The sequence below is a fragment of the Peromyscus eremicus genome, chromosome 4 (assembly GCF_949786415.1).
Source record: "Peromyscus eremicus chromosome 4, PerEre_H2_v1, whole genome shotgun sequence".
Lineage (NCBI taxonomy): Eukaryota > Metazoa > Chordata > Mammalia > Rodentia > Cricetidae > Peromyscus > Peromyscus eremicus.
The window spans coordinates 95,086,011-95,108,409 of record NC_081419.1 but is presented as its reverse complement, the minus strand read 5'-3'; the positions used below and the strand labels follow the sequence as shown (position 1 = coordinate 95,108,409).

General features: G+C 44.6%; 1 protein-coding gene across 3 annotated transcripts in view; it reads left to right on the top strand.

Moving 5' to 3' along the window:
- Positions 1-22,399, top strand: part of Tp53bp1 (tumor protein p53 binding protein 1) — a 74,951-nt gene that overhangs the window by 23,520 nt on the left and 29,032 nt on the right. For 2 of the 3 annotated variants that reach the window (XM_059261232.1, XM_059261231.1), the window contains exons 10-14: positions 533-627; positions 3,838-4,043; positions 9,767-11,096; positions 18,624-18,743; positions 19,484-19,687. In XM_059261232.1, coding sequence (XP_059117215.1) covers positions 533-627; positions 3,838-4,043; positions 9,767-11,096; positions 18,624-18,743; positions 19,484-19,687 — 1,955 coding nt within the window. The remainder of the gene's footprint in view (positions 1-532; positions 628-3,837; positions 4,044-9,766; positions 11,097-18,623; positions 18,744-19,483; positions 19,688-22,399) is intronic. The other variant, XM_059261233.1, reaches the window with a different exon arrangement.

Sequence of the window (22,399 nt, the reverse complement as noted above, 5' to 3'; positions counted from 1 at the left end):
ATCTCCGTTGGAGGCTTTATGGTGGTAGCTAAAGGTTTGGCTAGGAAACGCAATTCCTTGTCATTTAGGAATGCAGTACATCAGAGGCAAGCATCTGCTCCTCCATTTCCTGGCATTTCTGTCACTTGCCAGTGTAGCAGAGAGAGCAGGTCGTCCCACTCAATAGTAGTTAGGACAAAGGTTTGCTTTTTGCTTTTGTGCTTGTTTTTGTTTTTAAATAAAAATGTGCACATTCTTCATATGATGTAAAAATGAAGTAAAAATTTTGATGTCTCAGATCTGTGAGTTAGTTTTCAGCTTTTGGTTGTCCTGTTTCTTAATCATGATGTCCTTGTGTCTAGTCATTCCCTTTTCCCTTACTCTTGAAAACACTCAGTGTTGGAGAATGTCTGAGTCTCAGGTACTGTTCAGGAGAAATGCTATTGAGTATATATGCTGTTAAGTGTGTGAGTTGGGTATTTTTGTTAAGTCAAAGCAAATGTCAAACCCTTGGCTGCAGTCAAATAACCTGTGATTCTCTCTTTACATAAAGGAATTCCTCAGATCTTGTTGCTCCTTCCCCTGACGCTTTCCGACCTACCCCTTTTATCGTTCCTAGCAGTCCCACAGAGCAAGGAGGGAGAAAAGGTGAGCGTCTTGATGTGTCTGTTCATCTCAGCCCAGGAGAGGGAGGGGGCAGCGCTCTCCTGCCTCACCAAATGCACGCTGCGCACGCTGCTTTGCGCTTTGCAGCCCTGCTCCTGAGACTCCTCCCTCCTTCCGGGCCATGGCCTAGGATAAACCAGTCTCAGCTCTTTGCCTTTTCAAAGCATAGGTCCTTCTATGATCTTTCCACTATTTTAATTTTGACAGAAATGCTCTGGTAAGAATTTTTTTGTATTTAAAGTTGAACCCAAGTAAGTAAGTATGCGGAAGTACTGGATTGGTTATTAATTACTTAGTACCTTCCAGTAACATGCTGATATGTTTCTAGTGAGAGAAAACCAACAGTTGCTTCTTGGGCTCTTTATTTTTGCTTTTATTAAAATAATCAAAGGCTGGCTTGAAGGAGGTGGTAACAATGTTAATTTACTTTCTCCTTTGAGGACTTAGTATCCCCCACCCCCAGAGATGGTCTCATGTATCCCAAGCTCCTCAAATTCCCTCTGCAGCTGAGCATGCCCTTGAAGTTTGAATCCCCCTGCTTTTACCTCCTGAGTGTTGGAATTATAGATGTGTGCCACTATGCCTTGATTTAGGTGGTGTTGGGGGTCTGATCTTGGGCTTTGAGCATGGTAGGCCAGCACTCTACCCACAGAGCTTCTAAACCCCAGCCCACTTGTAAACGTCTGTAAATTCTATCAGTTTCTTCTTTTCCTTCTGTTCTGTTTTGTATTTGAGACAGAGGTCTCGCTCTGTGGCCCAGGCTGCCCTTCAAGTAGAGATCTTCTCACTCCCCCCTCCCGACACCCCCCCCAGTATAGAATTTGAGCTTTGTAACACATACTTGGCATTCTTTTTATTCACACCGATAAGGCTGTAATAACTCACATTCTTATTAAACACTTAGTTTATGCCAAATGCTGTCATAGCTGCTTTCCATTTACTCAGATATTTCTGGGGGTCTTTTGCCCCCAGAGAATCCGCACAAAAATCTTTAGTAGTTACTTTTATTTATCCCCGTGTTGCACATGAGAAAATGGAATCCCAGATTTTATAACTTGTGATATGGTTAGGATCTGAACTCGGGCACTTGCCTCTGAAATTTTTGTTTTTACCTGACATGTGTTCTCCTGTGACAGCCTGAGGTCTGTGCTGCTGAGTCCTGTAAGTATTGAGAAGTACCACACGGGCAGGCTTAGCCTCACTTCCTTCCCTGCTTGTCTGTTTTCTCAGTTGGAGGTACCGAGGGAGACCAATAGCGTTCTAGCAGTTTGTAATTGGTGACATCTTTAGGTAAAATGGTGAGATTTCATTCTACAAAAACCCTACTCAGATTGTTAAGTTAATTTCTTAATTTCTTCTATCTGTAATGTGAACATATAAAAAAGATTGTATGAAAAATGCTTTTTCTTCATGTTTATAATCAATGCCTACTGTAGAAAATTTGGAAAGATAATAGGAGAGTAATATGAAGGAAATAAAAAAAAACATCTGAGGGACCACAATCCAGTTTAATTATAGTTAGTATTTTTCAGAACTTTTTCTGTACATACGAAAAAATATTTTTATGCAATTGATATCATTATATAATCTGATTCAATTTTCTTTCTTCTTTTCCATGTAACATTGCATCAGTTGTATTTAACACATTTGCTTAATATGTGCATCAGTGTTTGTGGAGTTTCAAATGCTTTTTAGATCTGTTTTGTCATCTAAGATTATTAAATCAAAGTTTGTATCACTGGACCCTAAAATCTCATCAGATTGGCATGTGAGGGTGAGACCAAGCAAGCAGCCAGGGTGGGCACTGAATTTGGATTGTAGGTAGTAGGTAACATGAGTGTTAACTGGGGAGAAAACTAGATAGAGTAAGTAGTTTATGACTGGTGTGGTTAGGATCACGTTGTAGGTTAGGAGTCAAAAGCCTGACGAATTAAACAGCTAGCTAGGCTGGGTAGCCTTAAGGTAGGTGGATTATTATGCAGAAACAGTGTTTTTTAGATTTTATTTTATGTGTATGGGTGTTTTGTTTACATGTATGTTTGTGTACCACTTGTATGCCTGGCACCCTTTAAGGCATAGGGTGTTGGATCCCCTGGAATTGGAGTTACAGATGGCTGTGAGCTGCCGTGTGAGTGCTGAGAATCGAACCTAAGTCCTTTCAGAGAACAGTAGTCTGTGCTCTTAACCTCCAAGTCATCTCCCCAGCCCCAGAAACAGTGTTTTATGCTCTCTCTGTGTGTTTCCCCTGAGCGCTTTGTGTTGGGGTTCTGAGATAAATCAGTGTTGATTGGCGTGGGTAGCTCTGTGTTTGCTCTGGTGTGAGTCTCTGTACTTAGCTGTACTTACTGCACCTATAGGAAGTTCCTACATTAGATAACTGACTGGGAGTGATGGACAGATTCATTCCCTTTGCAGGCCTGGCGCAGAGTATGTAATCGTTAAGTTGGGCGGTGTTAAGTGCTGGGGAGGTGGCTCACCAGTCAGAGTGCTTGCTGGAGTTGGTGGGATCCTTAGAACCGTGTAGACGCTAGGAGAGCATAGTGGCCTGCTGGTTAATCTGACTGCAGCCGGTGTAGATGGGTTCCATGGAGCAAAGCTGCTTAGCAACACTAGGAGTCAAGTAAGATTCTTGACATCAACTTGGGCCTCCACAGACACCCCCAACGTGTGCACACATGCTTGCACCCACACACATGTAGACATTCATTCACATGCATACCACATATGCAAACACATGAAAAATGAATCTGGCTATTCCTAAAGAAGATGTGAGAATGAGCTGTGATAATCTGGGAGGGTTTAGAGGAGACGATATAATTTTCATTTCTTATGAGTGGGGTGGGTATCCTCAGATGAAACACCATTTTAGTCTGTATCTAAAAATAGATGTGGCCTGGTGAGGTGATTAAAAATGCTTGACTGGAAAGCCTGCCAATCTGAGTGTTGTCCCTGGAGCCCATAGTGGAAGGAGCCATGTTCTGAAAGTCGTCCTCTGAGCTCCATGTGAGTGCACACGCATGCACGTGCACCCGGGTAGGTAGTGGGACACAACCTACTATCCTGTCAGTTTGTTGAAAATCAGGACACTGTGTTTAGGAATGGAAATTTCTGCAACAATTACTGTTCGTATTGGAGCATGAGTAATTCTGGTGAGTGATAATTTCTTAATTCATTTTCCCTGTGTGGAAGCAGATGAGCCCATGGATATGTCAGGGATGCCTGAAGAAGGAGGGGAGACTTTCCAGAAACTTCAGGATGACGAAGCATTGGAGATAGACAAGCCCCTCCTCCCACCTCAGCCTGCTGTGTCCCCGCAAGTGTCGACACCGGTGTCTCAGAGCACGCCTGTCTTCACCCCAGGCTCACTTCCCATCCCATCCCAGCCTGAGTTCTCTCACGTGAGTGTTGTAGGGAAAGTTGCCTGCTGATGCCTTTGCTTCTCCTCCTTTCTTTTTTTTTTTTTGTTTGGTTTTTTTTTTTTTTGAGACAGAGTTTCTCTGTGTAACATTCCTGGCTGTCCTGGAACTCACTTTGTAGACCAGGCTGGCCTCGAACTCACAGAGCTTTTCCTCCTTACTTTGCGGTTCAGGGATTTGAACCTAAGGATGCACAGTGTCTTAGGGTTTCTATTGCTGTGAAGGGACACCATTATTTTTGTTGCTACTTAATAATTGTAATTTTGCGCTGGGGTGGTAGTGCACGCCTTTAATCCCAGCACTCGGGACGCAGAGGCAGGTGGATCTCTGAGTTCAAGACCAGCCAGGTCTATAGAGTGAGTTCCAGGGCAGCGAAAGCTACACAAAGAAATCCTGTCTCAAAAAACCAAAAAAAAAAACAAACCAAAAAACCCCCTGTAATTTTGTTACTGTTATGACTCATAATGTAAATATATGATATACAGGATATCTGGTATGGGACCCCTGTGAAAGGGGCCATTACAGGTTGAGAACCACTGGCCTAGTGCCTCATGCTGCTTGGGGACATTTTCTTAGAGCCTTTTTTCCACCTTCTTATTTATTTTATATTTTGTAGTCTATTGAATTATAGCTGATTGGTGATCCTTGCCAACTTTGAAGGCATTGCACTCCTGATTTTGTGTTTCTGGTCCTTCAAGTCTGATCTTGCTTTGGGTCCTGTGACCGTGTTTTTTTTTTTTTTTTTTTTTTTTATTGTAATCCTGCAGGCTTTCTCTTGTCCTAGTGTCTGTACTTCCCACCCCCAGATGTCTGGGTTGTGTCAGGTTGATAGCTGAAGCTAACTATGGCAGTGTGATTTCAGGGTTCATCCATGTTACTGCATGGAGCAGAATTTCAGTCCGTTTTATTGTGACTGATACTGTTGTGTATATAAGACATTTACTCTTCAGTTCAGTTGATGGATACTGGGGTTGTTTCTCCTTTTGTCTCTGATTCATGCTGCCATGAAGGTTAATGCACAGACTTGTGTGAGAATGTTTCGTTCTCTTATGTAAACTGTGGGTACAATTGCTGGGCGTCATCTATTTTAATCCTCGGAGTTACTAATTTCTCTGCTTTTGTTTTTAATTCTTGCAGTCTTTTTTCCTCTGAATAATTTTTGTCTTGTTTCATGTGTGTATTTCTCTTTAATGATAGTAATTATTTTGAAAGTCTTCTCTTTCCCAGAAGAGTCACTGTTCTAAGTAGGCTCTAATCATGTATTTATTTAAGTGCTGCTAAGGAGTTCAACCCAGAGTCTCAAGTATGCTGTACAAATGACGACTCTGCCACTCAGACAGAATCATGCTTTGTAACCCAGGCTAGCTTCGGACTTGTCCTCCAACCTTGGTCTCCTAGCTTTTGGGATTACAGGCATGTGTCACCATGCTGTGCTTGTTTATTGTTGGGGAACCATACCTTAGGCCTGGTGAATGAAACGCGTGTGCTTTACCAGTAGGTTATACCAAAGATCAATTCTGTCCTTCCCCCCCCCTTTTGTTTTTGAGGTAGGGTCACGTGGTATCACAAGCTACTCACTATGTAACTGAGGATGATATGGAACTTCCAATCCTCCTGCCTCTGTCTCCTGAGTGGTGGATTGCAGGCAGTCCTCTATCACACAGTTTTGTGGAGTGGTTGTTTCTTTTGTTTGTTTGTTGTTTGGAGACAGGGTCTCACTATGTAGCTATGGCTGTCCTGGAACTCACTATGTAGGCCAGGCTGGCCTCCAACTCAGAGAAGAGACCCACCTGCCTCTGCCTCCCAAGTGCTGGGATTAAAGGCGTGCGCCATCAACACCCAGCTTGTTGAATAGTAGTATTAATACTAAGGCTGGAATCCAGAGCTTTGTGCTTGCTAGACATGAACTCTTCCAACTGAACTATGTCCCCAACTTGGTTTTGGTGTCTTTTACATTTAATTCACTTGATTTTGTGTGTGTGTGTGTGTGTGTGTGTGTGTGTGTGTGTGCTCATGTGTATGGCTTAGTACATGTGTGGAGGTCAGAGGACAATTTGAATGTATTGGTTCTCTCTTGTGGGTCTGGGAACCAAACTCAGTCAATAGACTTGACAAGCAAGTGCCTTTACCTTCTATCTTAGTCACTGTTCTGTTGCTGTGAAGAGACACTATGACGATGTCTATTATTATTACAGAAAACATTTAATTGGGGGCTTGCTTACAGTTTCAGAGGTGTAGTCCTTTATCACCATGATGGGGAGCATGGCAGCATGCAGGCAGGCACTGGAGCAGCAGTAGCTAAGTGCTGCATCCTGATCTGCAGGAAGGGTGGTGGGGGGAGAGATCAGGCTTGGCATGGGCTTTTAAAACCTCATTAAAACCTGAAATTCCACCCCCAGTAACACACTTCCTCCAAGGCCACACCTCCTAAACCTTCTAATCCTTTCAAATAGTGCCACTCCTTGGCAACTATGCATTTAAATGTAGACTCTATGGGGGCTGCCATTCCTATTCAGACCACCATGCCTAATGAGCCATCTTTCTGTCTGTTGCTGTCTTATTCATTCATTCATTCATTCATATTTATTTTTGATTTATTTACATTGTTGTTTTGACTACATATATATCTGTATGAAGGTGTCAAATCCCTTGAAACTGGAGTTACAGACAGTTATGAGCTGTCATGTGGGTGCTAGGAATTGAACTCAGGTCCTCTGGAAGAGCAGTCAGTGCTCTTAATTGCTGAGCCATCTCTCCACCTCTGTCCCTTGCTGTCTTTTAAATAAGAGCTTTCTCCTATTTGCTGATTTAAGAGTGAAAAACCAGAACTCTGGATTAGTAGTTGTGAGGCCATAGCTGGGCTTCCTGTTGCGGTCCTCACTGAGTGTGATCTGCTGGGACATTTCGTCAGGAGTGCCCTAGTGTTAGAATCCTGGTCATCTGGCTTGGTCATATTCCCCAGAAAAGTCTAATTCCCTGTCTGCTGGGTCAGGGCTGGTTGTTATTGTCCAGAAGTCCTTTGGAGGAAGAAGGTGTGGAGTGAAGGCGGTGAGACACGGATAGGTTCCACTCAGTCTGTCTTCAGGAATGGACTCCCATGCCTGTGCCTCCGTCCTCCAGTCCAGGGCATTGTGTTTATTTTCTCGAGTAGAGGCGGGGCAGGGAAAGAGGGTATGGGAGTTGAACTGCTTCTGAAGTGACTTCCAGGCGGCCCTCCTCCTGCTCTAGCAGCACCCTTACCATCACTTTTAGAATTATCTGACACTACTGCCAAGTCCTCAGTAAGTCCTTTGGGAGGGGGAATGGGTGTGGTGTGTTTGTACTACCCTGGTAACTTCTTGGTCTTCTCTGATTTGTCCTCGTAATTACCTTTCACTTGTCTACCAAGTGGATTGCCACTCTTCCAGAGTGTGTGTGTGTGTGTGTGTGTGTGTGTGTGTGTGTGTGTGTGTGTAGTCCTTTGTTCTTTTTCTTGAGAATTATGCATGTTAAAAAATGCTTTTACCATTGCTTATCAGGGTTTCAGAAATAACTAAAATGGATGTTGAGCCTGGTGGTAGTGGAAGTGGTGCATGCCTTTAATCCCAGCACTCAGGAGGCACAGGCAGGCAGATCTCTGTGAGTTCGAGGCCAGCCTGGTCTACAAAGTGAGTTCCAGGATAAAATCCAAAGCTACACAGAGAAACTCTGTCTTGAAAAACCAACCAACCAACCAACCAACCAACTGAATAAATAAATGGGTTGATTTAAAGCAAAGTATGGAGGCCCATGCCTATAATTACAGCACATGGGTGGTAGAGGCAGGAAGAGCAGGCATTCAAGGCCAGCCTGGGCTACACTGAGTTCCTATTTTAACCCTTACCCTACCCCCACCCCTTCAAAGAAAAAAAAAAAGAAAAACAGAAATTTGGGGCATCAGGATGGCTTGGTGGTTGGTGGGTATTTGCTACAGAAGCCTGAGAGCCTGAGTTTGGTCACCAGAACAATGGAGCAGTAATGGAAAGAGAGAATTGATTCTCCGAAGTTGTCCTCTGGCCTCCAAATAATGGTGTTTGTGTTAGGAAGAAGGCTGTGTACGAATGCATATGCGCACGCACGCACGCACGCACGCACGCACGCACCGTATTTTTTTGTTTTTTTTTTTTTGAGACAAATTCTTTTTTTTTAATTTTTATTTTGCAATACAATTCAGTTCTATATATCAGCCACAGATTCCCTTGTTCTTCCCCCTCCCGCCCCCCTCACCTTCCCCCCAGTCCGCCCCCTATTCCAATCTCCTCCAGGGCAAAGCCTTCCCCACAGACTGAGATCAACCTGGTGGACTCAGTCCAGGTAGGTCCAGTCCCCTCCTCCCAGGCCGAGCCAAGGGACCCTGCATAGGCCCCAGGTTTCAAACAGCCGACTCATGCAATGAGCACAGGACCCGGTGCCACTGCCTGGATGCCTCCCAAACAGATCAGGCCAATCAACTGTCTCACCCACTCAGAGGGCCTGATCCAGTTGGTGACCCCTCAGCCATTGGTTCATATTTCATGTGTTTCGGTTCGTTTGGCTGAGACAAATTCTTACTGTGTGGTCTTGGCTGGCCTGGATCTATGTAGACTAGGCTGGCCTTGAACCCATAGAGATCCACTTGTCTTTTCCTTCCAAGTGCTGAGATTAAAGATGCATGCCTCAGCCTAGTATGTGCATGTGCATGTTAAGAAAGGATCTCCCTTTGTAGCCCTGGATGGCCTGAAACTCACTATGTAGATCAAGCTGACCTAGAATTACAGCAGTCTCATCTCCTCTGTCTCCCAAGCTCTGGGATTACTGACATGTTCCACGGTGCCTAGGGCTTGTGTAGGTTTTGAATTTTTTGTTGTTGGTGGTGGATTTTTTAGAGACAAGGCTTCTCTATGTAGTTCTAACTGTCCTGGCACTTTCTATGTAGACCTCACAACTCACAGAGATTCTCCTGCCTCTGCCTCTGGAGTGCTGGGATTAAAGGTTGGCCGACTTTGTGTATGTTAGGCAAGCACTTCTCCAGCTGAGCTAGTCAGACATTAGCAGCGCACAGGGCAGCTGGGAGTCATGTGGAAGCGCATGTCTAACTTTAGGAGGCGCTGCACTACTGTGGCTACTGTTTTGCCTTCCTTCCCAGCTCTGCCTGAGGATGGAGAGTTGTTCCATGTAGTTGTTGGTGCTTGGTTTTGAGGTTTTAGAACCTTAGCCATTTTTGTGGCATATAGTGGCATTTCATCGTGGTTTTAATCACGTTTCTCTGCTGACTAATGCTCTTGTATCTGCATTTTAACACCTGCCTTATGAATGTACATAGTGGCGTGTAAAGCGGAATGAATACATAGTCTTACTTTGTGAGACCCCTGTAAACATATCAGGGGTCCAGTATATATGACATGATTTTGGTAGCTTGATGGTGAAGTTAAGTTTGAATATTCTTGTGCTTAATAAGCTTGTACTTTTAGGTTTTTGTTTTGGACTATGCTTATTTTTTTGCCAGAGATTTGTATAAGAAAGACACTGAACAGAGTGACCGTGTAGTTGAAAGACAGGTCGTGAGGTTTGGCATTCTGGAATTACAGCCTAGCTAGAGTTCTTTAATTTTTGAATAATTGATTTAGAAATGTAGGTGAATCCAAAGGTTAGATATAAAAGAAACATGATATGGACAACTGATACTTGACTTTTTTATCCTTCCTTAGGACATTTTCATTCCATCACCAAGTTTGGAAGAGCGACCAGATGATGGGAAGAAAGGTGGCATTCTGCAGAGCTCATCTTTGATGGTTGAGTGTTCCAAGACTTCAGAGAGTGAACCAAAGAATTTCACTGCCGACCTTGGGCTCTCCTTGACAGGGGAGTCTTGCAAACTGATGCTTTCTACAAGTGACTATAGTCAGTCCTCAAAGATGGAGGAGAGCGTGGGTTCTCCCAGGATTGAGGGAGATGGAGAAAACACACAGATTGAGGATACAGAACCGTTGTCTCCAGTTACCAATTCTAAACTTCCTGCTGAAAGTGATACTCTCTCGATGAATCTAGCTCGAGATGACCGAGCAGAGATGAATCAGAACAGTGGCAAGACAAAAGGGGGTGACACAGAGAACAGAGGTGACCTTGGTGACCTTGGTGTTGTAGCCACCGAGAGTAAAGGCAGAGAAGAAACTGTTGCTGAAGATGTTTGCATTGATCTCACTTGTGATTCCGGAAGTCAGGCGGTTCCGTCTCCAGCTGCTCGGTCCGAGGCACTTTCTAGTGTCTTGGATCAGGAGGAAGCTATGGAGATTAAAGAACAGCACCCAGAGGAGGGGTTTTCGGGATCTGAGGTAGAAGAAGTCCCCGAGACTCCCTGTGGAAGTCACAGAGAGGAGCCCAAGGAAGAAACGATGGACAGTATCCCCCTGCATCTTTCTCTGACTGAAACTCAGTCCCAGGCATTGTGTCTTCAGAAGGAACTCCCCAAGGAGGAATGCCCAGAAGCTATGGAAGTTGAAACCAGTGTGATTAGTGTTGACTCCCCCCAGAAGCTGCCAGTACTTGACCAGGAGTTAGAGCATAAGGAGCCAGAAACCTGGGAAGAAGCCACTTCCGAGGACTCCAGTGTTGTTATCGTTGACGTGAAGGAGCCCTCACCAAGAGCTGCTGCTCCCTGCGAACCTTTGGAGGGAGTGGACAAATGCTCAGATTCCCAGTCCTGGGAGGACGTGCCTCCAGAGATGAGTCCTCACGCTGAAAACACAGTCAATGCTGTGGAGGAAAAGAAGGAAGAGTGTGACCAAGATGTGAACGCAGAGAGCACAGGAAAGGACTCTGTAGAGGAAGACTCTCCACAGCCTCCTTTGCCTTCAGGGAGAGACGAACCTCCCAGACCCGACCAGGAGATGCAGCAGCCCCAGCTTCAAGAGAAAGAGAGCTCAGTGACTGTAGATGCGAAAGTGGCTGATGCCAAGCAGCTGGGGTCAGAGGGAGCGTCCCAGCAGCTTGTGAAGGCCCCTGCCTGCGCCTCCCAAAGTTTCTGTGAAAGTTCTAGTGGTGAGTGATGGCAGATTCATTTTGAGCTATCCAGCCAGGTTCCCGAGTGGAAGGGAAGGTGGTAGAGCTCGCTGCACACTGTGTTAGCGTTAGTCTGAGGGGATAATACTTGGGAAATTTTGAGATTGGTGGTTGTAGTTTCATTTCATAGTGGTAATTATTTGTGTGACCAGAGAGCATTTGAGGTTTATCAGCACCGTAATTCAGGAGTAGTCAATATGTGCAGTTAGGAATTGTACCAGTTCATTGTTTTCTACTTAGGTCCTGCCCTTGAGGCTCCCCTGCCACCCCGTGGTTAGCCTCATGTGAGCTATACAGGTACCACCAGTGAGCTGTACTTCCATAGCTAACGTATTTGTGTAGTGCCACAAGTACAGTGATTCCTTCCTTCCTTCCTTCCTTCCTTCCTTCCTTCCTTCCTTTCTTTCTTTCTTTCTTTTGTTTTTGTTTTTGATTTTTCGAGACAGGGTTTCTCTGTGCAGTTTTGGTTCCTGTCTTGGATTTCACTCTGTAGACCAGGCTGGCCTCGAACTCACAGAGATCCACCTGCCTCTGCCTCCTGAATGCTGGGATTAATGGCGTGTGCCACCACCACCTGGCCTTCTTTCTTTTTCTATCTGTCTTATCTGTCTGTCTGTCTCTGTCTCTGTCTGTCTGTCTACCTACCTACCTATCTTTGTCTTTTTTGGTTCAAGGTTTCATTGTTACAGTTCAGACTAGCCTCACATTTTCTTTTTCCAGATATTTAACAATTTTACTTTAAAACAATATTTTAAATTTATTATTTGGAAATTTCATAGATTTATACAGTGTATTTTGATTTTATGCATCCACCATTACCTTCCTCCAAACGTCTCCTGGTGCTCCTGACCCCATTACTCTCCCAACTTCATGTCCTTCTTTTATTGGTGTGTTACTAACCTCCCCTCCCCCAGTCCAATCAGTGTTACCCGTATGTGCAAGGCTGTGAGACATCCAGTGGAACGTGTAGCCTACCTGTGGCTGTATCCGCACAGAAGAGCCCTCCTCAGCAGCCATCAACTGCTAATAGTCTCTTCCCCATTTGTGTGGGGATTTTGATTGGCTTGATCTTGTGTAGGTCCAGTGCAGGTGACCGCAGGTGCCCCACAAGTTGATCTGTGTAACAGCCACGCCGTGTCCAGAGGTCAGCATTTCACAGCTTCTCCCTCATCCCCCAGCTTTTACATTCCTTCCGCCTGTCCTGCTGCAGAGCCTTGGATTGGGGAGGTTGATGGAGATGATTCAACCCAGCTGAACACTCACGCTCCCTTCTCCCTGTTACTTGGACTAGACAGGAGACTGCCGTAACTGTTGCCCATTGCAAAAAGTAGCTTTTCTGGCCACAGTTGAGAGCAACATACACCTGTTGACAGCTTGGCAGCTAACATAACAGGTCCCCAGCTGTGGCTGCCATCTCCCTAGTCATGGGCTTTTGACAAGGTTTATAGTGCCATGCCTTCGAATGTTCTGTTTTCCTGTCTCCATGGCTGTCTGCCACCCTGCCTGCCAGGAATACCTTTTAATTACTTTTTATAGTTGTATGTAAAAGATTATTCCAAGATACTGAAATATTAGTTGTTATGGCAATAGTATTCTTGGATACTATTCTTCTGAGTACTATAACAGCTTATGCAGTTAGTTGCCAGGATGAATTATTTTTTTGTCATAGACACTGCCATATTAAAATTTATTTTACTAATATTAGTCTGGATTATTGAAATGCTGGAAAATTATTCTTTCTCTCTTCCTTGCCTCTCCCTCCACCCCCTTCCTTCCTTTCCTAACCCATCCCGTTCCCTTCCACTCTCCTCCTTCCCTTTTCCCTTAACTCCTCCCTTCCTTTGACTTCCTCTTTCCCTCCCCAGCAGTCCCTTCTCCTTCCGTCCTCTTCCTTTTCCCTGGCGCCCTCCTCCATTTGGTGGAGAAGTAAGGGGCTGCCCCTGCAGCAGGGAGGCATCCTGAGAGTGAGTGAGCTCCTCCTTTTCTTCTTAGGAGGTGACTCTCCTTTAGGGTTGGGATGTAGGTTTAGGTTTAGGTTGGTGGTGAGCCTTGAATTCAGTATCCGGCACTGGAGGGGATGGGGAGGGAAGGAAAAGGAAAGAAGACGATCTAGTTGTCTTGAAAAGACAGTTTTACGTGTATGGGTGTTTTGCCTGCATATATGTATTTGTCGCACATCTATGCAGCAATTTATTAACAGAAAAAAAGCAATGAAAATAATGGTTGGAAAATTGTATTTCTGAAAGCTTAAGAAATGAAAAGTTAGAGCTGGAGACATGGCTCAGTGGTTGAGGATGCTTACTGCTCTTCCAGAGGACCAGAATTTGGTTTCCCACACCTACAAACTCCTGTAACTCTAGCTTTAGTGGATCTGATGCCCTTTTCTGGCCTCTGCAGACACCAGACCCCACACATGGTGCACAGACATATATGAGGCACAACACCCATACACACACCCACACACACACACACACACACACACACACACACACACACACCCCCACACACACACACGCGCACACACACACACACACACACGCACACACACCCACACCCACACGCACACACACACCCACACACACACACACACACACGCACACACACACACACACACACACACACACACACACACACACACGAGATTGAGGAGTTGTAGTTAAGGATAGGCCTGATTTGTTTATGTCATAGACCATGTATGAAAAAGCCTATGGGGGGCTGGAGAGATGGCTCAGAGGTTGAGAACACCGCTCTCCCAGAGGACCAGGGTTCAATTCCCAGCGCTCACATGGCAGCTCACAACTGTCTGTAACTCCCAAGATCTGACATCCTCAGACAGACATACATGCAGGCAAAACACCCATGTACATAAAATAAAATAAGTACATTGTTAAAAAAGACAAAGAGAAAGCCTCTGGGACTAAGACAGTCCAGTATCCAGCTCAGAAGAAGCAGTGACACAGCCCGCCACCCTCAGAGCAGCTGGAGTCTGCATCCATAACTGGGGACGGGACTTAAAAACAAATATTTAGAAAAGGAAAATTAGAACATGAAGACTAATAGGTTCGGATGCAAAAGAAACAGAAGAACTATTATATGTTTAAAATATAGCTTATGCTGGGTGGTGGTGGCGCACACCTTTAATCCTAGCACTTAGAAGGCAGAGGCAGGCAGAGCTCTGTGAATTCGAGGCCAGCCTGGTCTACAGAGCAAGTTCCAAGATAGTCTCTAAAGCTACACAGAGAAACCCTGTCTCGAAAAACCAAAAAAAAAAAACAAAAAACAAAAAACAAACAAACAAACAAACCCCATAAAATATAGCTTATGGATGAGTTGGAGGTGTAGCTAATTGGTAGGGAGCTTGCCTTGATTTTCTAAGGCCTTAGTTTGGTCCCCTTATTGCAAAACAAACAGTAACATAGAATACAGTTGTTTAGTTGCTAAAACTTAGGAGGATTAACTAAAGAGGAATGTGAAAAGTTAATGATGCTTCAGTGTCAAAAGACAGAATGAGGGCTGGGAATGTAGCTTATTGATAAAGCCTGCCCGACATGAAGCTCTGGGTCACTTCGGTGTGGTGGCTGTATCTGTAATCCCAGCACCTAGGAGGTGGAGACAGGAGATCCGAAGGCCAAGGTCATACTTGGCTGCAGAGGCAGTTTGAGGCTAGCCTGGGCTTCATGAGATTCTGTCTCAAAAATTAAATAAATAATGGGCTGGTAAGATGGTTTAGTGGGTAAAGGTGCCTACATCCCAAGCCTGGTGATCTGAGTTCCATTCTGGGGACCCACATTTCCTGTAAGTTGTTCTTGCCCTCCATATATGTGCCATGGCCCATTCGAGGCACCCCCTCCCCCAATATATGCACACAAGCAAATGAAATGTAATGTTAAATTTTAATCAAGCCAGCGAGTAAGTGAGCTATCCTGGGCTATGTGAGACATTAATTCAAAAATAAATAAACAAGCAAACAAACAGAATAAAAGGTATAAGTGGATGCGTTGGGGCTGGGGATGGAGCATAATGTTGCAGTACTTGACCAGTGTATCTAAGGCATGAAGGTTCAATGTCTAGTACTACAAAACACAAAATGAAATAAACAATTGAGTCCTGTCCTGGATCTCGCTTTTTCTGTTTCGTTTTCTTTTCTTTTTGAGACAGGGTCTTACTCTATAGCTCTGGCTGTCCTGGAGCTCACTATGTATACCAGGCTGGCCCAAACTAAGTTCGTCAGATTTCTTACCAAAATTAGGACACTTATTTTTTTCCTTTAGATATTTTTTTCTTTGCCTCCTTTGTTGTGTTTCCTTCTGTTTGTCTTTTTTGTGACAGGGGTCTCTGTAACCCCAAAGCAGCTGTGCTGTTGACTTCAGCCACAGCTCTGCCCACCCGGCTTATAGACCTTTTGTTGTTTTTAAAAACAAGGTCTCTTATAGCCCAGGCTGGCCCTGGACTCCTGTGTAGCTGAGGCTGACACTGGACTTTTGATCCCCCTGTCTCCACTTCCATGTTCTGACACTGCTTGTATGCATCAAGAAGAGTTTATGTGGTGCTGGGAACGAGGCGGCTTCGCCTTGACCTGCTGAGCTACACCTCAGCCTTGATAGTTTTAGTGATTAAAAAAAAAAAAATACGTGCTAAAGTATGAAAAAACACTCAAGTTGTTCAAGGAAAGGGAGATTGGGACTGAAAAGAGGGGGTAGATGGGAGAGAGTAGGGAAGAGCAGAGAGAGGCCACCAGTCTGAGTCCCTCCTCTTACGGTCGCTGGTCACTGTTGGCAGTGTGGCAGTCCTCCACACAACTGTCTGTGCAGGAGATCTCTGCTCCAGCTGCGTTAACAGATTCCCGTTCACAGATAGCTGATGTGTAAAAAGCTACGGTGGTGGTTACATTCATAGGTTACTAAGGACCAGAGACACTGGGTCTGTTTTTAAGACGTAGCTGTAACCTTTGTTGGTTTGCTTGATGGAATGTCATCCTACCTGGTAGTTATGTCACAAATCAACTCATAGATTTTTGTTTGTTTGGTTTTTTGTTTTCTGTTTTTGTTTTTTGAGACAGAGTTTCTCTGTGTAACAGCCGTGATTGTCCTGGAACTTGCTCTGTAGACCAGGCTGGCCTTTTTTTGGGGGGGGTCTAACTCATAGATTATTAATGCACAGCATCACAGTATAGAAATTTCTTTTTCTATTTGTCACAGAGTCGTATTATTTTAGCCCTGGCTGGCCCAGTACTTACTCTGTAGCCCAGGCTAGCCTCGAACTTAGGGCAATTCTCATACCTAAGCTTCCTGAGTGCTGGGATAACAGGCATGCCCTGCTATACTCCACCTTATGTTTTTAGTTAGATGGCTTTCCATCAGTTGTAAGACGTGAGCAGTTCTTTTAATCACATGTGAAGACGTTAGCTGCTTTACAGCATAGTCCGGTTAGGGGAGACCTTCCTTGTGTTGAATCTTTAAAGGTCAGGGCTTTTGAGTTTCAGGCCTGTCCTGACTCACTGGCACTCTCCCATTCTTGGGGGTGGTTTTTTTCTTCTTTAATAAACTATCTCTGTTTCTATCATTTATGAGATTCTCAAGAAAAAAACGAAAAGTAAACCAGTTCCCACTGGAGAAGTTTTTTAGGGTGAACGTGGTGACTCATGTCTGTCTAGCACTTGGGGGGCGGTGACAGGATGTCGAAGGTCGTCCTGATTTGTATACTGAATGACAAGCCCATTGGGACTACCTGGGGAGACCCTATCGGCCCCCAGCTGTAAAGAGTTTTGAGTGTCGCTTTGAAGTGGTGGATCCTGTGACCTTGGAAATAGTCCACACGTGCTGCACAGGTGCTTTGACGGCTGATGTCCTTTGCCTCTGTGTGTCTTGCTGATCTGCTGACAGCAATGGGGTAGCCTGTGACAATCTGGTGACGGAGAAAAGATTTGATAAATAATGGGCGGAACAGGAGAGAACTGAAATGTGGAAAGTTCCAGTGAACTTAAATGGATAAAATATGACATGATTTTGCAGAATGTTGTGGTAGTCTAACTATTAACGGCGATTTTGAGATGGCTGGCTAAGTACAGAGAAATGGAAAAGCTTTTGGAGGATTGAGCCTGACTAATTAAGAAAGACTGGAGACCTGGCTGCTGCCAGTTAACTGCGTGCTGACTGAAGAGTTAGGATTTAAAAATATTTTTAGACTTATTTTGTATGTATGAGTGTTCTGCCTGCATGTATGTATATGTACCATGTGCATGCTTGGTGCCCACAGAAGACAAAGAGGGCGTCAGAGCCCTTGCAGCTGGAGTTATGGATGGTTGTGCACTGCCATGATGGTTCTGGGAACCAAATGTGGGTCCTCTGCAAGGCGCTCTTGACTGCTTGAACTGTCTCTCTAGCCCGAAGAGGTAGGAATTTTCCTTGTGTTGAAAACCTCAAAGGATTTTGACCAGAAGCCAGTTTGTTGAAAGCATGTTAATCCAGTTTCTCTCTGGTTACACTGTTCGAAGAACTGGAGGTGGGGAAGAGGGCTACTTTGGTAGAGAAAATGATGGACTGCTAGGCTGTGCCATCCAGGGCTGAGGCACTGAAGACCCGATAGGCAGGTAGTGGGTACTGCTGCCCCAGGGCCTGAAAACACTTCAAGTCTCTGTTATGTTGATGAAATGAGATGGTCTTAAATTATTTTTAGTAAGTTGTACCTAGAATTGTGCAAAGGAATCTTGTACCAAGAAACAGTTTCCACAGTAAGACACTTACTGTTAAGTTTGAGTGACCATCTGTCTGCCTGCCTCTGCCTTTGAGTGCTGGGAGTGAAGGTGTGTGGTGCCACACCCAGCCAAAAAGTACTTTTATGTCTTCAGAAGTTTTTAGTGTTTGTAATAATTTAATAGCAACCAACTAAATATGCACGGGGATGCTTCTTACGGGATTTACTATGATGCAGAAAGTGAGTTTTGAATATTGTCACTCTGTTTTTAGCATTTAGAGTGAGTGCTGTTCAGAACAGTTGAAAGAAAGCCTCAGAGTTGATTGTTAGAACCAGTGACTAATTTAAAGCCTTTGTTGGCCCATGAGGTCCTTTGTCACTTTTCAGAGCAGACTAACATCACATTTTGCTTTGAAGTCCTGTAGAATGCAGAGCTAAGAAAGGAACTTCCTGGGTTGCATTTACTAAATTATAAATTATACTGTCTAGACTCAAAAGTATCCAGATCTGCGTTGCTAAGTTGTCTGGCTACAGTGTTTTGGAAGTAGATGATGACCCAGTGTTGCTCAGGCCAGTTCCTTTTTTCGCCTATCCTCTGGTGCTGTCTTGGCAGGGCTGTTGATGGCTGTAGAACGCTGTTTTTCTAGCAGCAGGGAGTTGGTTTGGATGGCTGGTGAAGGTGATAGGAATAAGAATTTGGGAAAAGAAGAACTGAAGTGTTTTCCTGTAGTTTCTCATTTTTGTGTAATGTACACTTTGGTGTTTTTTTTTTTTTTTCATTATTGTGTTTTCATTTTTGTTTGTTTATTTCAGAAACCCCATTTCATTTCACTTTGCCTAAAGAAGGTGATATTATCCCACCATTGACTGGCGCAACCCCACCTTATATTGGGCACCTAAAATTGGATCCCAACAGACATAGTACTCCTATTGGTGAGTGATTTATAGAAAAGGTACTTAAGGCATTAAAATAAAAGCTACTTAAAGACCTTCTAAGATACCATTCTTTATGCAAGTGATACTTTTAGATCTGAGGAGTGGGCCTGACTGAGAAGGCCGATGTTTGGTTTGGAAAGCAGGGTGTGATTTTACTGCCAGGAGATGAGAGCTGCTAAGAGGACAGAGAGGGTCGAGGGAAGGAGGGGAAGAGTGTAAAGCTTGTCCTGTCACTGGTAGAACTGGAGAGCTAAGCTGGGATAAGGAACTGTTATACAAGGAAGAGACAGGAAGTATGGAGAAGTGCTGTGCTCAGTCGCTGGCTGATCAGTCTGCTGCTTGACAGGGCAAGAAAACTTAGATCCTCTGTCCTTGGAGCAGCAGGTAGATGTCTACATTAACCTATCTGTTTTCTCTAGTCAGTGCTGGGAGGTAACAGTCATGCCGCCTGGAGTGTCCTGCTACCTATGCCTGATGCTGGCAGATGTGGGTTGGCTGAGGGCTCATGCAGCATCCTTTGTCCAGATGCAGAAGTGGAACTGAATCCTGTTGCTCCTCTTAAGAACAGGTGTCAATACTAGTTGGTAGTTGTCAATAATGTAACAGGATCTATCCTAGGGACCCTCTTTAATCCTGCAGAGTGGTGGAGCCAGGCAAATTGATCCTTTCAAATTGCTGGTATTCATGTTTGTATTTTAGTGTTCTTTCTTTCTTCCTCCCTGCCCCCCTTCTTTCAGGGATTAGCAACTATCCAGAAAGCACCATAGCAACCAGTGATGTCATGTCTGAAAGTATGGTGGAGATCAATGATCCTCTACTTGGGAGTGAAAAAGGAGATTCCGAGTCTGCCCCAGAAATGGACGGAAAACTGTGTCTGAAAATGAAATTGGTTAGTCCCGAGACAGAGGCCAGTGAAGAGTCTTTGCAGTTTAGCCTGGAAAGTAAGTTTTATTTTATGTTATTATTGCGTGATTAGTTACTCCAGGTTATCTAGGAAGTACTAATTATCTTCTCTTTCTAATGATGGATACTTCTATCATTGTAAATGTATTTGTAAAGGTTTATTCTCAGATTTCATCTTTGGCTTTGGGCGAGTCCCTGTCACGTTACTGAAGATGAGGTATTCTATTATGTTATAGTGTTCGTTGCTTGTACCTCTCTAGTAGTGAGTAATGGTTTTTCACATTCAGGAAGAGTTGAGGGCTTCAGAAATGGCTCAGTGGTTAAAAGCATTACTGCTTTTGCAGAGGGCCCAAGTTCTCTTCCCAGCACCCATACTGGGGGCTCACAGACACCTATAGTTCCAGATCCATGGGGATATGACACTCCGGCCTCTGCGACCCCTGTACTCACAGGTGTACATATCTCATCCCCATATAAATAATTAATTTAAATGAGAGTCCAGAGGAGAGTAGAGAGTGTAAGATTGTGGATTTACATTATACATTTATATTGACACTTTTCCAAATGACATGCAAGTTGTTTAGTATGGTTAGAGTAAAGAGGGTGTCAGATCCCCTAGGACTTGTATTACAGATGGTGGTGGGCTGTCATGTGGGTGCTGGGAATCAAACCTGGGTCCTCTGAAAGAGCAAGTGCTCTTAACTGCTGAAACTCTTCAGCCCCCCCCTCCCTGAAATAATTCTTTTTTTTTTTTTTTTTGGTTGTTATTTTTCTTTTTTTGTTTTTCGAGACAGGGTTTCTCCGTGTATTTTTTGGTGCCTGTCCTAGATCTCACTCTGTAGACCAGACTGGCTTCGAACTCACAGAGATCTGTCTGGCTCTGCCTCCTGAGTGCTGGGATTAAAGGTGTGCGCCACCACCGCCCGGCGAAATAATTCTTATAAAAGAGTTTGTAAAGAAACAGAAAGGGAACTTGGAAAGTAGGATTAAGCTGTGGAAGACTGTGGAGAAGAGTTCCAGGAAAATGACAGTGTCAGGTGATAGAGCCGAGGTCCAGGGGGATATGTTAGTTTAGGGATATGGTTGGTGTCTGGGAGTCCTGCAAACTGAGAAAGTAAAGATGACTGCAGCCCCGAAACAGCACAAGGATGAGCTTTGTGAACACAGGCTGGACTGCAGCCTGTGCACAGAGAGATGAGATGTCTACACCACAGATGAGTAAACGCGGCCCCCCCCCCCCCCCAATGGCCCTGACCATTGCCTGCTTCAGAGTATAGTGCTGATTAATGTTTCATCTGCGGGCTGCTAACTGTTAACAAATCATCATCGAAGAACAAACCAGAGAAGTTGGAGTGTGCAAATTTGTATCCCTGTAGTGGGGGATGGGAGCCATATTGGGGTAAGTAACTGAGGAGGAGTGCGGCCAAGTGGAGAGCGCAAACAGGCCCCGCTGTTGAACAGTTTGTGTGGGAAGGAGAAGAAATGATGAGAAGCCAGAGAAAAGGAAGGGTTGATGAGAGATTGGATGCTTTAGGCTGGAGAGGCCTGGGCAAGTTTATAGACTGAAAGGGAGGCTCTAAAACAGGGAGATGGTGGCAGATAAAGACACGTGTCACCAACCCTGACAACCTGAGTTCCAGCCTGGGACCCATGTGGAAGAGATCTGACTTCAGAGTTGTCCTCTGACCCCCACACTCACACTGTGACATGAAGACATAGAAATGTAGTTAAATTGCCCTTTTCTTTTCTTTTTTTTTTTTTTTGGTTTTTCGAGACAGGGTTTCTCTGTGTAGCTTTGCGCCTTTCCTGGATCTCACTTGGTAAACCAGGTTGGCCTCGAACTCACAAAGATCCACCTGGCTCTGCCTCCCGAGTGCTGGGATTAAAGGCGTGCGCCACCACCGCCCGGCGCCCTTTTCTTTTAAAAGATTCATTTATTTATTATGTATACAGTGTTCTGCCTGCATGTATGCCTGCAGGCCAGCAGAGGGCATCATCTCATTACAGATGGTTGTGTGTTCTGTCTGCATGTATGCCTGCAGGCCAGCAGAAGGCATCAGATCTCATTACAGATGGTTGTGAGCCACCATGTGGTTGCTGGGAATTGAACTCAGGACCTCTGGAAGAACAGCCAGTGCTCTTAACCACTGAGCCATATCTCCAGCCCCTGTTAAATTGCTTTTTCAAAGTGAGGGATAAAAGCCGGGCAGTGGTGGCACATGCCTTTAACCCCAGCACTCAGGAGGCAGAGGCAGATGGATCTCTGAGTTCCACCAGCCTGGTTGGTCTACAGAGTGAGTTCCAGGACAGCCAGGGATACACAGAGAAACCCTGTCTCGAAAAACAGCAATAACAACAAAAAGTGAGGGGTAGTTAAAGATGAAGGGATGGGTTAATTAAGACGTAGGTGCTGAAGGAGTTTGGAAGGGTGCTTCAAAGACCTAGTAGATTGGGACTGTGTAAGGGGGCCTTCGTGAGACCAATTTTAGCTAGTGATTCTGAGCTCGTGTATACACCAGGCATACAAGTACACCTGTTAAATCTCATACATAGGAAATGGGTCCCATTATTGCCCTTATTTTGCAGGTGAGGAAACAGTAACATTGAGTATTATCAGTTTCACAGTCACACAGATAGGGTAGCCTGGAATTTGATGTTGGCATTCTGTTGTAAAACTAATTCTGTTTTGTTTCTCCGGGTGTATTGTACTTGGTCTTAGGAAATTGTCACATACTGTTTGAGCTCACTGG